The sequence below is a fragment of the Macaca thibetana genome, chromosome 4, assembly GCF_024542745.1.
Source record: "Macaca thibetana thibetana isolate TM-01 chromosome 4, ASM2454274v1, whole genome shotgun sequence".
NCBI classification, from domain to species: Eukaryota; Metazoa; Chordata; class Mammalia; order Primates; family Cercopithecidae; genus Macaca; species Macaca thibetana.
The window spans coordinates 66,458,971-66,479,789 of NC_065581.1; the positions used below are offsets into that span (position 1 = coordinate 66,458,971).

The window sequence follows — 20,819 nt, forward strand, 5'->3', positions numbered from 1 at the left end:
TACTGCCATGTCGTTATTAAAAACGGACTAGTCATTGTATCTAGAATTCAATTATGTAATAACCTATTCATGATGTATTTTTTGAACTTTAACATTTGTTCTAATTTTCCTTCTTTTAGTATTCTGTAATAGTTTTTGGTTGGCATTTATAGAAACATGAATATCATTTATTACAGTACTGTCCAACATAGTAGTTATTTTAATTTAAATGTACATTAATTAAAATTAAAATCCAAAATTCACTTCTCAATTGCACGAGGCACATTTTCCTAGCACCTACCATACTGGACAGTGAAAATAGAAAACATTTCTATCATTGCAAAAAGTTTTATTGGACAGCGCTGGTATGTTATTTCCCCAGTAAAAGTGATGTATTTAATGAAAGTGTTTTGAACACCTACTATACACTAGATACCACTGGAGTTCATTACAACAGATTAAAAAGATAAATTAAAACATGGCTAGTCTCCTAAAAAGCAACATTGGGGAATCAGGGAGATTCACAGATGTATCCAAGTATTTTCAATCTGTTCTGAGAAGAGCTATAATACTCATATATTCAATGACTGAGATATTAGGAAAGGGTTATTGGAGAATACATCATTTAAGCAGAATTTTAAGGATAAATAGGAATTTTACCCCTCAAAATAAGAAGAGTATCCATGGGTTTCACCTCTGTGGATTGAACCAAACACAGATCAAAAATATTCAGAAAAATTAACTGTGTGGCTGCTGCATAGGAGAGTAAATATGAACCATGATGGGAATGGTAGGCTAGGCCCCTTAAGAGCAGGGCCTTTGCATCACACTGAGCACAGCTATCTCAGTTCTTTCCATGTTATCCTGTCAGTACTGGAGAAGCATGGGAGGTTTTTAAGCAGAAAATTATGGGATTAAACTTTTTCTTAGAGATTACTCTTTTGATGTGGCATGAAAATTGAATTAAGGGGGCAGATGGAGGAGATTAGCACCACTTACTACCCAGCTCCTCAGCTCAGAAAGCAAGCATCATCCTTGACCCATTTGTTTTCCTAAATTCCCGCATAGTTTTGTCTACCTCCTCAATTTACCTTGTATCCACCAATTTTTCTCATCTTTAGTCTAATCATCCTACCTAAAGCCATCAGTGTTTCAGGGTTGAAGCACTGCATTGGTCTCCTCCACGGCCTTGGCCATCTGTTCTACCCACAGAAGGCACACTGATCTTAAAATTTTAAATTGAATCATGTAACTTGTTTAGAACCCTGCAATGGCTGCCCATGCGGCCTTATAGGCTCTAATCATGGCCTGTCTCACTGGACCACCACACTTGGCCTTACTCTTCTCTTTCCAGCCCTGCCGAACTCGATGCCCCAAGCTCTTCCTTGCTTCAAGGCCTTTGCACAAACTGTTTTCTCTTCCTGGAGCATTTATTGTACCTCACACTGCCAGTTTTAATTATATGTCACTTTCTCCAGGAAGCCTTCCTTAATTCTTCAGTTTTTAGATTAAAACAGCACCCTGTACTTACTGTTTGAAGTGCTCATCCCAATTGCACTCAAGTAATTGTTTGTTTCACCTCTGCCTCCTCCCTTTGACTAAAAGAATGACTAGATAGACTGCTTTTCCTTTATTCTTTCTTTCTTTCTTTTTTTTTTTTTTTTGAAAGAGTCTCACTCTGTCGTCCAGGTAGGAGTGCAGTGACGCGATCTTGGCTCACTGCAAACCCTGCTTCCTGGGTTCAAGCGATTCTTCTGCCTCAGCCTCCAGAGTTGCTGGGACTACAGGTGTATGCCACCATGCCCAGCTAATTGTTGTATTTTTAGTAGAGACGGGGTTTCACCAGGCTGGTCTCGAACTCCTGACCTCGTGATCCGCCCACCTCAGCCTCCCAAACTTCTGGGATTATAGGCGTGAGCCACTGTGCCCAGCCCAGACTGCTTTTCTTATTCACCATTGGTTCTTTCTAAAGCAGGGCCTAGCACATATTACATTAACAGCATGTATTAGGTAAAAATGTAGCCTAGCACGTGGGCCCAGCGCATGTCAGGTAAGTGCGTGAAATAACCAATGAGGTTGTTCCCCTAATTTAACCAGGACAGAATGAATGCCTGGGTGAATGGTGAAGGTAAAATCAGGGAAGGTTAAAAGTAAGATAAGGATGACTAGAAGATGGATCTGATTGTTTTAGTTATGGGGACAAGACTGTAGTACCATTAGCAGTGTTAGGAAATGCAAGGAGAGGAAACAAGCAGCATTGTGGAGAATAATGTTGGGAATTGAAGTGTGAGCAGCTTCACTTGAGATTTCTTTGGAATAGCCAAGTAAAAAATGCCTCTCAAAAACTGGCTATGCCAGCCAAAACCCAAGAAAGATATCTGAACCAAAGAAACACAAATAGTTGATTGTCAGTATTCATGGGTTTCATCTCTGTGGATTGAACCAACCACAAATCAAAAATATTCAGAAAAAAAATGATGTCTATATTGAACATGTACAAATTTTTTCTTGTTATTATTTCCTAAGCAATACATTATAGCAACTATTTATATAGCATTTACATTGGATTAAGTATTACAAATGGTATAGAGATGTCTTATGGTACAGTCATACCTTGGTTCCAGGACCCTGTGTCTACTAAAATCCTGTCTACTCAAGTCTTGCAGATCACCCTGCAGAACCTGTGTGTTGGAAAAGTCTGCCCTTCTTAGATGCGGGTCTCACATCCTGCCAATATCGTATTTTTAATAAGTGTTTAGTTGAAAAAAAAAATCCACATATAGGTGGACCCATGCAGCTCAAACCTGTGTTGTTCAAGGATTAACTGTATACAGGAGGAACAGCATCGGTTACATGCAAATACTATACCATTTTATATCAGGGAGTTGAGCATCAGTGAATGTTCTTATCTGCAGGAGATCCTGGAACAAATCCCCCATAGATGACAGGGATGACTGTATATGTTCCTAATACATAGTGGAAGTAGAGGGCATGTGTCCAGGCATGACTGCCATATAACAAGCAAAGGGTGGGATCAGAAACCAATTGATTACGTACTTATTGAGGCTCCAACATTTACTAACTTTTCTTCTTTTCCACTGATTCCCCTTTATTGGCATTAATCTGGGCACCACGAGTTTTGTAGCAGTACCTTCCCTCACCACTGTCTGGTCTCTGGGCCTTGCCTTTGCTTCCTGACATTGCTGCTGCTCTCCTTAGGAGACACTTCCAAGGACCTCCGTGGCCCACTGGTGGGAAGCGGGATGGGGCAGCAGGGCCAGTAGCATGTGCTCTCCAAAGGGTGGGGCACAGATGCAACAGGCAGTGAAGTAGCTCTGGCTTGCTAACCTTCGGGACCAGTGTGGGAATGGGTGGTTACTGGTGCTTCGCTACTGGTGGCTGCTGTATCTCTTAATTTATTTTCCTGTTGTTTCTATTCCCAAGATATTGAGGGAGTTAGTCCTAACTAGAGGCCGCCCCTACCTTCACTTGAGTTGTAGATTTTTTTGTGATTATTTTTATTTTATTATTTTATATTTTTGATTTATGATGAGTCCTTTCCTATTCATCACCACCATTCCCAAGCTAAACTGTGACAAATCCAGTTCTTGTGTCCTAGGAAAGGGCCTTGCCAACCTCAGCACAGCTCTCCTACCCTATTTAACAGCCCAGGTGCTTTGATGGAGCCAGGAGGGCATGGCTAGACTCCCCAGTGGGGAAGGTTTGGAGCACCTGGCAAAATGACCCCTCCCCATCCAACCTCCCCCTCCTGCATTCAGTTTCTCCTCTGGATTCAATATGTAATAAAGTTTGGAATTTGAGGAAGAAAAATAGTTCATTTGCTTCTCTGTGCTTCTGTTTCCCCATGTGATAAAGAAGGATAAGAGTCACCTCTAACTCATAGGTGCTAACTCGTATGTAGTTGGGAGAGAGCAAATGTGTCCATGCATGTAAAGCTCTCCAAAAGGGCTCAATGAATACTAATCTGATTATATTACTATTATTAATATGTTTTAAATTATCCAAGAAAAACATTGAACATAAGGAAAAAGTAAGTTATGAATGACTCTGAGAAGTACACAGAGAAGGAGACAAAGAAAGAATGCTCTGAGGGATTGGTGGAGGAGTGTTGGAGAAAGGCTTAAGATGCTGAAGAAAGTATTTCCACGAAGGTGAGAAAAGTCAAAATATAGTGGTACAGACAAGGCCCAGACTGTGTGAGACTAAGATGAGGTTTGTTGGCAGATCAATGGTAAGGTTAGGAGGAGACAGCTAATGAAAATGGGGCTGCTGAAGGTTGAATTGACTGCTAAACCCTCCACCAAGCAAAGAAGACACAAATTGAAAACATCACCTATGTGTTTTAATGGGAACCTAGAATAAATAAATGAATATATATTTATATATACTCAGAGGGAGAGGACTATCTTAGATAATTCAAAGTCGTGAAGAGGATATGTGGGAAACGGAAAAGGAAGATGACTGAGGAGTGTGGATTCTAGGATCCAGTCCTGCTGACACCTCCACCAGCTCTGTCACCTTAGACAAGCTGCCTCTTTTTGGGGCTTGGTGCCTTCATCTGTAAAAAGGAAGGAGATGGAATAGGTGATCTTCAGTGACACTCTCAGCTTTGTAATCCCCATGGGTTCAAACCATTCATCTTATCTTGGGTAATTATTTTTTAAAATATTATTTCAAGATTTAATTTGCCAACTTGCATCTTCCCCCTACTAGCAACTATAAGGTAATTTAATGAGTTCGTAAATTCTGGAGTGGAATTGGCATCAGTAGAACAATGATTATCATGGATTAAATATTATATTATTCGGCAAAGAAGATGTTTCTCTCAGGAAATCACACTCCTGTATTTATTTATGTACTTAGTATTTTAAGATCCTCACTTATTTATCAAGGTATTTATAAAGCATATATTCATTTATTTATTTATTCAATTTTGAGCAACTTCATGCGGCAAACACACCGTTAGGTACAAGTGATCCAGAGGAGAGTAGACCTAAACGAGATCCCTAGCAAATAGTGAAGACTGATATATGAACGTGTAAGTGGCAACGTTGTATAAAAAGCACAACATTGTGTGTGTCTAGAGAAGGGACTAATATTCTTTCATATGGGAACAAGATGTCGCTTTTAACACAATATAGATAGACGTCATTCTTTCACTACTATTTTGCATTTCATTATATTTCAGTTATACATTTGTCATTTTTGATGTTATTTTTAATTTTCTTGTTCAATAATTAAATTGAGATTTTGAATATAATATGACAAAAAGATTAAATTGGTATATTTTTACTGCTATCATTGCTTTTAGTTGAAGAAGTAAAAAGTTACATATTTTTACTCTTTATGCTTATTTTTGACATTTAAGAGTTAATAATTTTAATATGCCTTTTGATGTGTTGGAAGTCACTTTTTTGTGTAACATCCTAAAATATTATAAATATTGATATGCCTGAATATGTTCAACTTGTAGGCAAATCCAAATGACCTCTATAAATAGTCTGCACAGTAAGCAGTTTAAAAAGAAATTACAATTCTGTATATATTTTGTAGATACAAAAAGGAAATCTGATGGGTTTTTGTCTATGTTTATGCCACTAACATTTCAGTAAACAACATACATTAAAGAAAATGAAAGAGGACGTGCATGGTGGCTCACTTCTATAATCCGAGCACTTTGGGAGAAGCTCAAGGTGAGCCTGGCAGCGTAAGGAGACCCTGTCTCTACATAGAATTAAAAGAAAAAATCAACCAGATGTGGCAACACATGCCTGTAGTCCTAGTTACTCAAGAGGCTCAGGAAGGAGGATGGCTTGAGCCCAGTCGTTTGAGGCTACACAGTGAGCTAGGATTATGCCAGTGCACTCCAGTCTGGGCAACAGAGTGAGACCCCATCTCTTAAAAAAGAAAAAAAAAAAAAAGGAAAACTAAGGAGCTCTGCAGTTAGAGAGGTGCCTTTGAAAATTGTTTCTTGCCAAAATTTTTTAAACACTACTGACCTTCAAGTCCCTTTGTTTAAAATTGCAGCACCTTATGAAATATGCCCTGAGGATTATCTGATGTCGATGGTGTGGAAAAGGACTCCAGCAGGCGACTTGGCATTCAATCAATGTCCCCTGAATGCCACAGGTACAGTAGGATGATCCACCCCGACCCTAATGATAATCCCCATCCAAGAACAGCGTGCGGTGTTGGTTTATGAAGTCATGTTTTTGTCTTATATCCATAAATAAGTCTGTCCGATAAGCAAATAATGAAACAATTTTGGTGAAGTGCTTCATAAATGAAGCCAATGAAAAGATGTAGAAAATATTGCTAGTGTAATTGTTTCTCAGTGTGACTAAGATGCATTATAAGAAATAATCAAAATATCAATTTCATGTGCATGTTTTTTAAAGAAAAAAAGTACAAACTTAATTTTTAGCCTGATTCCCAACTATGTGTGATGCCTTCAAGCATCCCTATTATAAAGCTTCTCTCTGTTCTTTGTGACACGCAGGCACCACTAGCAGACGCTGCTCTCTCAGTCTTCATGGAGTGGCCTTCTGGGAACAGCCGAGCTTTGCAAGATGCATATCAAATGAGTACAGACACTTGCAGCATTCAGTAGGTGCAAAGCCAGCTTTAGTACTTGCTCTGTTTATTTTTTGCTAATGATCATGGTGTGAGAATTTAACCTTCTGCTGTACAATCAAATCAGTAACATCTCTAAGAAAGAAATGCCTGAAGGAGAAAGCCATGTGATAGAAAGCTAATTTTTATAAGTCGGTGCTAAATTGTTTTGTTCCTAGGACATGGGTTTTTATGGATCCTGCTGTTTAAATGAAAGAATCCCTTGTCTAGTGGGGTAAAGGCCTGAGCAAAATCTGTTATTCAGTTTTACCTATAAAAATTAAACATATGCATTGTGATTGGCTTAAGTCTGCGTTAAATATTTATTTTAAAATATCATACATTTTAAAATTAAATTATTTAAATTTTCAGTAGTTGGACAATAGTAAAGCTATGTCACTTAGCTATCAAATTGTTCACTGCAGTTTGAGATTAAGACATTAAAATAAATGACAGTGTTATTGCACCAGAGAAACTTAATTACTCCCAAAAGATTACATGGGCCAAATTTTCCAAAAATAGCTCTTCTTTTCCCACATATCATTGACTTATTCACAGAGTATGATGCATGAATATTTTGAGCACAGTTACATTTTGCCTAGTATTTTACAAGTACAAGTCATTGTCATTACTGCAGACTGTTGTCATTTCATACTGACAGGCAAGAGGGTCTTCATACATGAGTAAACACTGTGGGGTGTAGAACAAAATATGAACATGAGCCAACTGGGAAGTTGAATCTTGGCAGGAGTGATGTTTACTTAAATGCCTTTATGTTTTGTTGTGCGTATGTTTTCTTTTACGGTTCTTACTGTCACTCAAAAATATACAAAACTTTTTTAAGAATCCTAAAGAGTATTCTTGTGGATGAAGAAATAGCTTATACAGTAACAACCCCTATCAACTAATAGAATGAGTATTTGTTTCATTATCAGAAAACCAAAGAAATGCATTTTTTAAAATCTGAAAGTCAAATTCTGCACAGCATGTTTACTTACGAAACTTGGAGTTAAATTTATCATTATTTAACTCTCTAGAGCATTATTTCTGTCATTATATATACTTATGTATAGCTATATACAGTTGACCCTTAAATAATGTGGCAGTTAGGGGCACCAACCGCCAGGGCAGTCGAAAATCTGTATGTAACTTTTGACTCCCTTCAAATTTACTAATAGCCTGTTCTTGACCAGTAAGGAAGGCTCACTGATAACAAAAACAGTTTATTAACACATATTTCATATGTTACATATATTTTCTACCGTATTTTTACAATAAAGTAAGCTAAAGAAAAGAAAATGTTATTAAGAAAATCATAAAGAAGATATATTTGCTTGAATAGTGGAAGTAGATTATCATAAAAGTCTTCATCCTCGTTATCTTTAGGCTGAGAAGGAGAAAGAGGAGGGGTTGGTCTTGCAGGCTCAGGAGTGGCACAGGCAGTACAAAATCTGCACATAAGTGGACTGCACAGTTCAAACCTGTGTTGTTCAAGGGCCATTGCTACAGATATGTGTATAGCAGTAATTGATGATTACTTGGCTAATTTCTATATATACTTATAATATAGAAAAATACATAATTATTTTTACATATTTATCATACAAAGTTTTATATTTATATATCATATAATATGTATTATATTGATATAAATGTAAAAATAGAAATATAAATAAGGTTTTATATTTGTATATTATATGCAGATATATAAATATACACATGTATTTTTTATAGTCATTTTTGTTTATATTTAGAGACAAAAATATATATGTGAGATAATATAACATATAGCTTAGTTTCATAATATAAAATTTAAGAATATGAAATATAAAGCTTCTTTTATTAATAGCTTTCAATAACTCAGACCATTATATTTCAAAATTAGGTATAAGTGAAAACATATAGATTAAATTTTAATGGATTTTTTTTCTAATTTTAGTCACTAGACTTTGTTTACTTTAATTATATCCATATTCAGTTCTTGTTTAGTCATGGTGATGAATGGGAATAATTGCATGGATTAAGTAAATAATAGAGCAATCTTTACAAATTTGCTAAGAATGAATAGTATCACTTTTGTTGCAGAAAATTTTCACTTTCCAAATGTACTGTTTTGTACTGCAATATTTAAATGAGGTTTCATTCTTGAGTGCAGGCCATCTGATGATGGATGAGATAGATACACTCAGTGAAATAGAAGAAATGAACTCTCAAAGTGTGAATCCTGTTGAAATTATTCAGTCAATAATTGACAGCAGATATGAATATGCCCTTGTTGACTTGGTTGCAATTATCAGGTGCATGATCTTGTATAGTAAAAAGCTGCCTCTGTTTATTCGGCTCCTACATAGTGCCAGGCACTTGGCTGGAAACTTTCATAAATGAATCTCAGTCCTCACAAGAATCTGCAAGATGGGTGTCCATGCTGCAGTTTACATAAAAAGAAACTGAATATCTGTAGGGGAGCAGTCCACTTCAGTGAGGTAAAGAGTGAAAGGTATGCCCTAGGCACAATTGTTTCAAAACCTAATCTCTTTTCTTTAGGCCATTTAATCTTTTCGACTTTTGATATGAAATCATCTGTCCTACACTCTATTGCCGGGAGCAGTATTTTCTGCGTACATGTTCTTAGGAAAAGTCACATGATCACACTCAAGTCTTATCTTGCTATTTACAAAATGGAATTGGTTCCATCATCTTAGCACCTGTGGAAGTTTTGGAATGGAAAAAATGAGATATATGAAATAATCATACCATTGTGAAAGAGTTGTGTAACAATGGGCATTAATATTTCTGGGTACAGAAAATTGATTTTGAGTTTAAAGAATTGTTTCAATAAGAATACAATTATAGAACTCAACATATTGTTAATTTGAGCTGTACCTGTAGAAAAGTATAGATAAATTAGATATGGACAGATGGTTGGATAGGTAAGTAGATAGATAGATAGATAGTTGATAGTTACATAGATAGATAGAGACAAGATAGACGTTGCATATATTTTGGCATATGAATTATGCTCAAATACATGTATGAAATATACACACACATTTATACATGCATACATACACAAATCTAGGGCTTGTGTATGTATGCATACACAAGAAAAGAGCATGATCTTTTCATATGTTCAGTAAAGTATAGGATGAATGAATCTATACTTTAAATAATGCTTATGTCACACATCAGCCTCATCATCCATACTCTGCATACTCAATTGGAAACAGAAATGAGATCAACGTTTCTGCATAGTCTTACTCATTCTGAGGTTTTGTTAAGTCATGCTTTGTCTAAGAAGCAAAACTAGATAGTATTTGTGATATAGAACATTTGAGACTTCCTCAAATTCTTAAGTTAGTTTGGAGACTATGCTTTTTTCTCTTTTAGTAGTTTATCATTTCAACATTTAATCCTTAAGAGATTTCATTGTCTTACCCCTCTATATTCAAAAATTTCATTCAATAATAATTAATTATAATCTACTGTAGAAAAATATTTAAAATAGGTAGATCTATGTTTTCCAACTATTTGAAACATAGATTACAATATATGTGTATACCTACTTTATAAATATATAGCAATCACCTAAATTTGAAATGAAATTTTATCATTAATAAACATTAGTTGTGTATGTTCTATGAACTCTCAATTATAAATCAGATGAAGTAAGCAAAAGGGCCATTAATAAGTTTAAGATATAAAATCACTAATCTGTCATGTTGGACATTTGGTTTGAATTATTTGAGGTCAAGAACCTTTTTTTTCTTTTTTTGCAAACCTCCATTGCTATAGTTCCTAACACAATACTAACCGTATACTATTAATAAATATTTCATAGATTTTTGAGTAAAGTATGACTTTGCTACTTTTCTTATCCGTAGAAGGATACTGGTAGCTGGAGAGTTCTGAGAAGGTGATACACCAGACTTAATGTTTATGCATATTAACCACATGAAAGTAACGAGTATTAGCCTTCATGTGCAATTTTTCTAGCCCCGAAATATCTAGAAATGTGTAGTGATTGGTGAAATCACTTTATGAAATTATTCAGCCATTGCATAATGATGTCAATATGTTTGTTGTTGTTTTTTAAAAGACAAGACACAACTACACATACCCAATTAAATAAAATTGAGAATATAAGAACAAAGTGCTAAATGTAGTGAGATTCTTGGAAATTTTAAATTTTTAATATGTTAATGTTTCATTTTATACTGTGGAGTATGTTTTGAATTGTATACCAGACAAAGCAAACATAATTGCAAAACTCTTGAAAAATAAGCACAGGTGTCAAATAAGTTAACAATATTGTTTCTTATTACTTATAAAGCTATTTGGAGAACATGGCTAAATATTGTGGTCCAGTGGGCCAGCCTACACTTGAACAAATAGACTTATTTTGTCTTTGGTGTATGCGAACAATCACAGGCGACATTCTCTTTCTCTCTCTCTTTTTTCCTCTTCCTCCTCTTCCTCTCTTTTACATACATACAAACAGACACCTGGGGAGACAAGCTGTGTGTAACTGGCAGAATGTATGCCCCTGTAGGTAGACAAATCTAAAGCAAAGGGGGGTGGTCCAAGCATAGCAATGCTTTCTCCTAAATGTATTGGACAGGTATATCACTCCTCCTTCCCTGGAGATGAGTGAGTGATGAAGATGGAGAAAGGCTAAAGATACTACTCTAATGGAAGCTCTTCCATAGGAAAATATGAAGAATTCGGTATAAATGTCCCGTGTTAGGTTATTATTCCTTAAAACTCTGTTTCTATGATTCAAATCTTCATTAAACAAACAAATACAAATGTTGGAGTGATTATTTAGTCATCTTTACCTAACATATTTTACAGATATTAAAGAGCTTGAATCCTGTTTAAGGACTTTATTCCTCTTATTTTCCTCTACTCTTATGGGTAGTTTATTAGAACAGATAGCTGGAACTACAGAGAGACAGAGAGACCAAGAGAGACAGAGAGACCAAGAGAGATAAAGGAACTGAGACAAAGAGAGAGAAAGAGACAGAAAGGTGAATATTTGCTTTCCTTTTTTCTCAAGTTAATATCGGAACACTTTTGGGACTCTCAAAGAATGGACAATGTCTATTTTGTAATTTGCAACAAAACTCCTCACATATCACACTTTTTTGGTCACCATCTCATTGCACAAATGCTCAGCACATTGCCTAAAAGACAATAACACATTTTATTACTGCAGCTTATTTGGGGGAGGAAAACAAAACAATACCATCATAGGTCTTGTTTACAACAAGTATGTATTGAGCTAAAAAGCATGCTAGTCTCACTGTTTCTTTAATGAGCAATTAAGAAACCAATAAATGAATGCCGAGGTTCAGCTGGTCATAGGAACTAGCAGATGGTTTTAATTTTCAAGTATTAACCAATTAGGTGAGGGTGAGTAAGCCTGCGAGACAGGAGTTACCTGTTCTGCAAGTTCTATGTAATAAAATAAGGCAGGAACATGGCAAGTAATGGAAAGCCGGGAGCACCTAAATCAGTAGTTCTTAATCCTGACAACATTATAATCACGTGGAAGTTCTTAACCCTGAATCAATAAGGAAGTCACTCCAGACAAATTGAACAGGATTGTTACCAGACCGTAGTACACATTCGGTAACTGTGAGTTATTATTATTACTAATTATTACATTGATTTTGCATCCATATACATGTATTTCTAACTACATAGTCCTCTCATGAAATCACGTGGACAACTTTGTTCTTAGTACTCAAGACATAGCATTTGACTGCCTTTTAATTATTGTCGCCACACTCCAAAATGTTGTGAGTACTCATTTAGGAATTCAAACAATCATTGCAGAACCCAACAATAACAAGGAAAATTAAAGGACATTGCTTTCTCTAAAATGGGCAGAAGCCTCTTTATTTTATTTGAAACCACCTGTTAGAGTTTTGAGATCTGAGTTCAGCTCCACAGTTATGGAATTTTTAACATGTGGTCCTGAATAAAATTATGTGTTCCCTGTGTTTTCAGCAAATAATAATAGCTAACATTTATTGACACTGATGGGAAACAAACAAACTTGGAAGGGAGGTGTTATTTAAATCTTTCTTTTCTAAGCAATTCATATGTCAGAGTTTACAACCTATTTCACAGATTCCTAATGAGTTTTCCATTATGCCTGTAAGAAAGCTTTCAATTGTAGTAACTTTATGTATTGTATTATAAGACTAGAACAGGGCTGGTGAACTGTTTCTATAAGAACAAGATAGTCAATATTTTAGACTTTACATGCCATATGGCTTCTGTTGCAGCTATTCAACTCTGCTTTGTAGTACAAGAGCACAGCTACAGACAATAAATAAACAAATGGGCATGGCTGTGTTTCAGCAAAACTTTATACAAAAACAGGCAATGGGTTGGATTTGGCCTGCAGGCTATAGTTTACTGACTCCTAGTCTAGAATACACTTTGTTTCTGTTTTTAATATCGGAACACTTTTGGGACTCTCAAAGAATGGACAATGTCTATTTTGTAATTTATTTATTTATTTATTTTAGACAGAGTTTCGCTGTGTTACCCAGGCTGGAGCACAATGCTGTGATCTCGGCTCACTGCAACCTCTGCCTCCAGGGTTCAAGCGATTCTCCTGCCTCAGCCTCCTGAGTAGCTGGGATTACAGGCACCCACCACCACGTCCAGCTAATTTTTGTATTTTAAGTAGAAATGGGGTTTCATCATGTTGGCCAGGCTGGTCTGGAACTCCTGACCTCGTGATCCGCCTGCCTCAGCCTCCCAAAGTACATTTATAACTGTAACATCTGCATAATCTGTGAGTCTACTTTGCTTTGCTTTTTGTCTGTCGTATCTCCTGGCCACTTTTCATATCCAGTAATATTTTATTGAATGTCAGACATTGCATAAAATAAACATATGGTCTTCAAATCATACTGGCTAATGTATCTCAGAAAATATCCTTCCTTTCCTTAGCTATTCAAATACAATGAGGAGTTGATACTTTAATTCAATAAGAAATTGATCTGGGTCAGGGCTATTTTGCACTTTTAATAAGACTACATCTGCTTAGGCTGCCTTTCTCCATGATGTTTCTAGAGCCTACATGTGCCCATCCTGTCAGCTCTGAGAGACCGAGGGAGATTCAGCTCAGCCTTCAGTAGTTGCTACTTCCACGTTCTAACTTTCTGCCCAAGCAACTTCAAATCTGTCAACTGTCTTGAGGGTGAGGCCAACTGGGTGCTTAACTCTGGACTCTTCCCTTAGTTCCCAAAGCTCTTAAAGGAAAGGGAAAATTGCAGTTCTGCATTTAATAATTTTTCATCCTATCTCCTCAGCTTTTTACACAGCTCAAAAGCTCAGCGAATGTCTCTTGAGGGGGAAAAAAAAAAAAAAATCTGAGCAGGATTTTTAGGGCCCCTGAAATTTTCGCTGTATTTTTCCATCTCTGGCCAACCAAATTACATTAATTTCTCTTTCTACCCCAGAGGTCATCTGCCTGACCCATGCTTGACCCTCAGTTCTTACCCAGAATTAACAAACTTTCACAAGAGAGAAAAAAAATGAATGACATATTTGGCTTACCTCAGAAAAGATCTCTACTTTCTGGCAATTTAGTTCATCTCATTCTTACTACTTACATAGCTCTCTGATGTCCTTGAAAGTGTCATTTTTGTAATTTATGTGAGTTTTTCTAGTTGCAATGACAAAAAACACTAGTCTTACATAAGTGAGACATTATCCCAAACCAGTAGATTTAAATTGTATTATAAAAAAGAAAAATAATCTTTAGTCACATATGATTGTGTTCCCTTTGAAATTTTAAGGAAGCCTATGAGATATATATATATATCTCATGTACATATACATAAATATACAAACATATACATATACAAACTCTCCTTGGCTTTTGTTGATATAATCAGTAATAAGTTATAAGGTTAAAAATAGAAAAAATAGTATATTAGAGATATTTCATATATATACATATATGTATATTTCATATGTACATTTCATATATGTATATATGATAAATATATCTAATAGATATACTATTTTTTAGTATATCTAGATATACTATAGTATAGATATACATACATATAGATATACATACATATATGTATATATATGAAATATCTCTAATAGATATACTATTTTTTCTATTTTTAACCTTATAACTTATTACTGATTATATCAACAAAAGCCAAGGAGAGTGTTAAGCTTCTCCCAAAGTATGCTTTTAGTGTGACTTGGAGGATAAATGTTAGAGTCAGTTTTAGGCATTGAAATTTTTTGAAGTGTCTACGGCCATACGAACACTGAGTGGGCCCGATCTCGTCTGAAACTTTTTGAAGTGAAACTTATTTATAGGCTGGAATATAATTGTATAGTATATTTTATATATATATATATATATATATATTATATATAATTGTATAGTGTAATGGTAATCGAATATAATTATATAGAGAAGTATATTCAGACTAATACCAATGGGAAAAAAATTACAAAAGAAACTATACTGTGTTATTCAATCATTTGTCCATTCATCTACCCATTAATTCATTATACAAATAATCATTGACCTTTAACTATGTGCCAAGTAGAGCTAAAGGACCTGGGGAAGCAACTTGAATGTAATACACAATAAATTCAATATAAATATAAATAGACAGGAGATGAGATTAAAAATAACTTCAAATTTTTATATGTTAAAGGAAATTAGCAGGGTGCCAACATACAGAATAATGTTTGGAAATGATTTCAGATAAAAAACAAACAAACAAACAAACAGTGAGGTCTCTCTATTTCTTCTTAGAAATAACATTTAATACTGTGACCTGAAAGATGAGATGAATGCATGAGATGAACGTGTAAAGGGTGGAGAGAATGACTATGTCAGGAAATGACAGCACATTCCATGTAGTGAAAATGACATTCGGAAATACCTTGAGGTCTTTAAGAAAGCAAAAAGATCTACTGGCCAGAGGTAGTAAGCAGAAAGAGAGTATCATGAGATGAGGCTGGAGAGCTGTGCCTTAAGGCCTTTGCTAGGAGTTTGGATTTAATAATAAGTGCAATGGCAATGCATTGAGAAGAGGGATGGTTTGATTAAATCTAATTAAAGAGGGTCATATGAGGTTTCTATGGGGGATAGACCATAGGGTGGCAGGACTGGAAGCTTTGAAACCTGCTGCAGTAATCCAGACGAGAGATGATGGTGTCCTTTATTAAGGCTAGTAATCACATTTGGCTGGTTATAATGTCATTTTTCTGAGGCAGGGAAGGCAGGACCACGAGGAATAATTTGGGACAGATGAGGTTGGGGGTTGTCAAAGGTTGTTTCTATTAAATCTGGAGAATGTAATTGGGTATGGGAGTCGGAAACTCAGATTCTAATTTCTGGACAGGAAATAATTTTGGAAGTCATCAACACAAAGAACAGGAGATTAGGAAGTAAAAAAGGTTGTGTATTCATCCCTTTCTAAATTTTGATAATGAATCAGAGCAGAAGAATAGGGTAGTAGTTAGGAGGATATGTAAGGCCAAAAAAGGGTTTCGTATTATTTTGTTTTGTTTTAAATGAGAAATATTATAACATTTTATATGTTAAAAGAAATTATCCAGTAAAAATTTAGAAGAGAAACATGAACAATTCAAGAATACCCAACAAGGCAAAAAGAAATGTTAGCCATAGCAAATGTCAAAAAATTGACTTTGGTAGGAGAAAAGATACTTTCTCCATTATAACCAGAGGAAAGCAGATGGGAAAGATGAATACAGTGAAAAGAGCTTAGTGGGTTTTGTGTGGGAGAGATTATGGTGTTTTCATCTGATGGATTCTTTTTTCTCCATTTAGTATCAGGCAGGATCATTAGCTAAGAGTGAGGATTTAGGAGGAAACGTGTGTCTTTTCAAGAGAGATGAAAAGGTATAAAACAGTAATTTCCAGAAGGTTGAAAATAAGCCCATTAGAGAAATATAATAGGATTAGCAGGCTGCATTGCATACAACCTGAAGTCTGAAATACAGAATTTAGAGTATAGCTGTCAGTTTGGTTATGATTTTTCTGCAACAAAGTTGAGGTACTTGAATGCAGGTGCAGGGAAGGCATTTGTTAAAGGCTTGCTATTCAGAAGGTTTTCTGAGGACCAGAGGTATCAGCAGCACCTGAGAGCTTGTTAGAAATGTAGCATCTCAGACTCTTCCCCAGACCTACTTTATCAGAATCAGCAACTTTGAAAAGTGCTCCTTGTAATTCACTGCACATTAAAGTTTGAGAAGCACTGTGGTAGGTTTTATCCAGCGTTGATATTTTGATGAATGAATCCACTGGCACTAGAGAGAGGCAAAGAAGTAAAATGACAATTAGTTAGCATTATACCATCACAAAACATATCATATTAGATGATACCTGATTTTCCTTTTCTGGGCATATGGGAGGATTGTACTTCCTCACCCCCTTGATGTTAGGTACCTGTGTGGCTAGTTCTGGTCAATTGGTTGTGCATGGAGGTGACTATTGCCGTGTCAGGCCTGAGAGTGTCATTCATTGCCATTGCAAGGTCTTTTATCCTCCATCATCTCAAGCCCTTGAAGGACTATAATAAACAGAGCCTCCCTGATGATGTGGGTTGCATATGCAGTGTGATAAATATTCCTTTGTTGCTTTCAGGTACTGAGATTTTGAAGTAGTTAGCACAGCATAATCTATCCTGTTCTGACTGATATACAATCCCTAGAACCAGAAAAGTCAAGTAATGGAAATAGAATTGAGAAACCCATAGAGAAACATCATGTTACTTAGTGCTCTGCTTCAGATTGGGGGAGGTTCCTAAAAGCTTGGGCGCCAGTTTGTGGCCACTATACTGTTTTAAGCTCATAGAGCATGCTCTAGTTCCATCTGCTGGCTCAAAATATTTATGAGAACATCTAGATTTGTTTGATGTTTAGACAAGAAGTCTCACCTACATATGTCCTTTGCTCAGGATTGCAGTTTTGTCAAATTCTAGCCAAAAACTCTGAAATTAAAGCTATCCATTGTTTATATTGGGTAGGCAAATTTACTATGCTCTCATTCTTTTGGAAGCTTCAGGTTTTACAGGAAAATATGCACAGTAAATACCAGACTCAGTTTTCTCCATGGCTCAGTTTATTCCCATAACAATAGTTTACAGTTCTCAAATCCATGCCGTCCAATCTCTTACTTCAGAGATTCCTCAGACAAGAAACTGGGATATGCAAAGCACTTTTGGCCAAATGCTGTTCAACCCACAATTCTGAGTTCTGTGTGATACATATATGATTTATGCAGTGAAATTCTGGACCAAATCTGCCCTATCATATTGTCTCCAGACAATGATTTTATTTTCAGACTTGATCTTTTCACTTTAGGGCAACCCTGAGATGAACACAAACTCTTCATATCAAACATAGGGAAAATTAAGAAATATTCATTTACCAGAACTAAGGGTATATCTTCTTTTTCATATAGAATAATCTCTATATTTCATGGAGACTTCAGGTAGATTTGTAAATAATCAAATACCATTGTCCAATGAGTGACTTTGGTCTTAGGATATGACAGATTATGAACAAAATTTAAAAATGTATAGTTAGATTGTTGCTTTATGAGAAAGCTCTATGTATAATTATATTTTAATTGGAGCCACTTAGAACTGCGAAAGCCTTTAATACACCTTACAGATGGACTGGAGGAGTTGATGCTGAAAATAATATATAAATATATGATGTTTAAAATGTGTCATTTGCACAGAGCAACTATGATAAACCTTTTTTTAAGATTCACACAATAGCGGCAACTGTGGCTGGCAGTGGGAGGCTTGAAAAGAAAAGAATAAGGTTATTTCAGAAACACACCTACTCTTTAAACCGTGACCCTCTCCACATCTCTCTATATAAAGAACAAGGAGGCTTAATCTAGAACTCTGAAGAGCAACTATTTTTAGATTCATTTTTCCCCCTTTCACTGTTGATCTTCTCAATAGTAGTAAATATGAATGACACAGAAACTTTTAAGACTTGTTCTTTGGAGCAGTGATGCTCACAGTGTTGCAATGTGAGCAAGCATAATTGCTGATAATTATAATTTTAAAAGGAAATATGAAAATTAAAAAAAAAAAACCTTTCTGAATTATTTCCATGATTAAATTGCAATAATCAAAACACGCTACCCAAAGGAAATGGAGTCTTTAAGGTATCCTTAGGTTTTTATTCAACCTCTACTTGAGTAAATCTACCTACAAAATCTTCTATAGGTATTGGTAAATGGCTTTAGAAATGCTTACACATTATATTCCAAAATAACAACTACTACTCAAATAATTTTCAATACCTCAAGAATCCAGTGAGTTGCTTCATGTCTTTTGTTTCTTCATAGGAAAAATATTGAATTTCTCCTTAACATAAACGTGGTTGATAATGATTTTTAAATATTCTGAACATATTAAACATATTAATACACTTCAATATTGTCAAAATAAGTATTTTGACAATTTCTAATGAAAGCACCATATAAAACCTGAGTGAAGCTTATAGTATTAGCTAAGCACATGGACTACGGATCAGACTGCCTGGGCTCAGATCTCCATAGTCACTACTTAGGAGCTATGCAATCCTGGAGAATGCAGTTAACCTTACTAAGTCGCCACTCCTTCTTCTGTAAATGTGAATCATTATGGCACCTCCAAGGATTGTTTTAAAGCTCAAGTGAGGTACCCCTTTAAAACATGTATTCTCATGCTTGCCATATAGTCAGAATGATATATTATTGTTGTTATCATTTTCTAAAGGTAGCAAGTATATAACTTTAGATTTCTAAAATTTCTGAATTCATTTGCCTACTTATATTAATTGGATATAGTTTACAAGACAATTCTGTCAGGAAATGTAAAAGTTCTCCAATTATTATGTATTTCTTTGTTTTGAATAATTATGGACTCTTGCTTTTACCTTGCCAACATTTGTGGATTATAGTTGCTGAAAGTAAAAAAATCCTCCTGTAGTTTTAGTTCAATTCAGCAAGCCCTTTGAACAGGTACTTTTGTGTGTCACATAGTGTTTTAGAGATTATAGGGGAAACAAAGATGAAGAAGAAACTACAGGCTCTTTAAGAGTTTATGTTCTAGTGGAATGGATAACAGGACAAACACTATAGTGATATGAGATATGCAAGATTACTTCTGTGAGCCTGAAAATAGAGATCATATCATGACTGCAGTTATCCGAAAAGAATTCATGAAGGAGAAAAGAGAGAGAACAATTTAAGGAGCGGATTTTGGGAGAGCATTTAAAGTAATAGAATAGCATGAGTCAGGGAGCAAAGACAGAATCCATGATTATTGCAGGGTGAAATGGTGAGAAGTTTAAACAGATTGTTACTAGGGTACCTGTAGTAGTCATAATAAAGCAGTGGGGTGAACCAAGCTGACCATTATAGATCATAATGACTTCTGCATAAACTATAGGAAGTATATATTTTCAAATATTGACTTATAGCTTCTCTCAAAAGAAAGACCTAGGAATCCTGTGGTATTGGAAATTAACACAGGAGGATATCAAAGCCAGAACCATAGGAAAAAGCTACTGGAATGTTAGATCATACACAAGCCCTGGGTGCTAGGAGCCGAGGTCCTAAAGCCTTCGTGAGGATGCTAACAACACTTCTCACACAAGCAGTGATGCCCTTCCAAGCCTCCAGCAATGACCAGGCACTGTATTGCTGCTCTAGCCTCATGAAGTAGAAAAACCTTATGCATTCTCAGGCCTGCAATATGTCTAAGAAATTTGTAATTCATACAGAGTTTCTTGGAGAAGAGGAAATAAATTGCCTTTCAGAAATGGAAATTCCTAGTCTGAACCAAGAACAGATGGAATTAACATGAAAATTTGCATAAATTGATTCAGGACCAATGAACTGCCTGAAGGTTCCACTCCCAGAGAAATGCACTCAAAAGCATCTCTAACAACTGTTTCACAAACCAGGCACTTGGGGCTCCCAAAAGATAAATATATCCCACTGAATATAAGTTTACAATAATTATAAATATCACAAAGCAAAACATTATGAGTAAGAATCAGCAAATGCAGGAATCAAGAGACTTAGCAAAACAAGAAATTTAAAAGAATAGAAAATATTTTAAAAACTATAATATATTGTTTAAAATCATTAAGATGTGAACGAACAGAAATCA

General features: G+C 35.5%; 1 protein-coding gene across 5 annotated transcripts in view; it reads left to right on the forward strand.

Annotated features, from left to right (window-relative positions):
- Positions 1-20,819, forward strand: part of ADGRB3 (adhesion G protein-coupled receptor B3) — a 747,311-nt gene that overhangs the window by 331,503 nt on the left and 394,989 nt on the right. For all 5 annotated transcript variants that reach the window (XM_050787501.1, XM_050787503.1, XM_050787500.1 and 2 more), the window contains 2 exons: positions 6,028-6,129; positions 6,500-6,606. In XM_050787501.1, the coding sequence (XP_050643458.1) occupies positions 6,028-6,129; positions 6,500-6,606 (209 nt within the window). The remainder of the gene's footprint in view (positions 1-6,027; positions 6,130-6,499; positions 6,607-20,819) is intronic.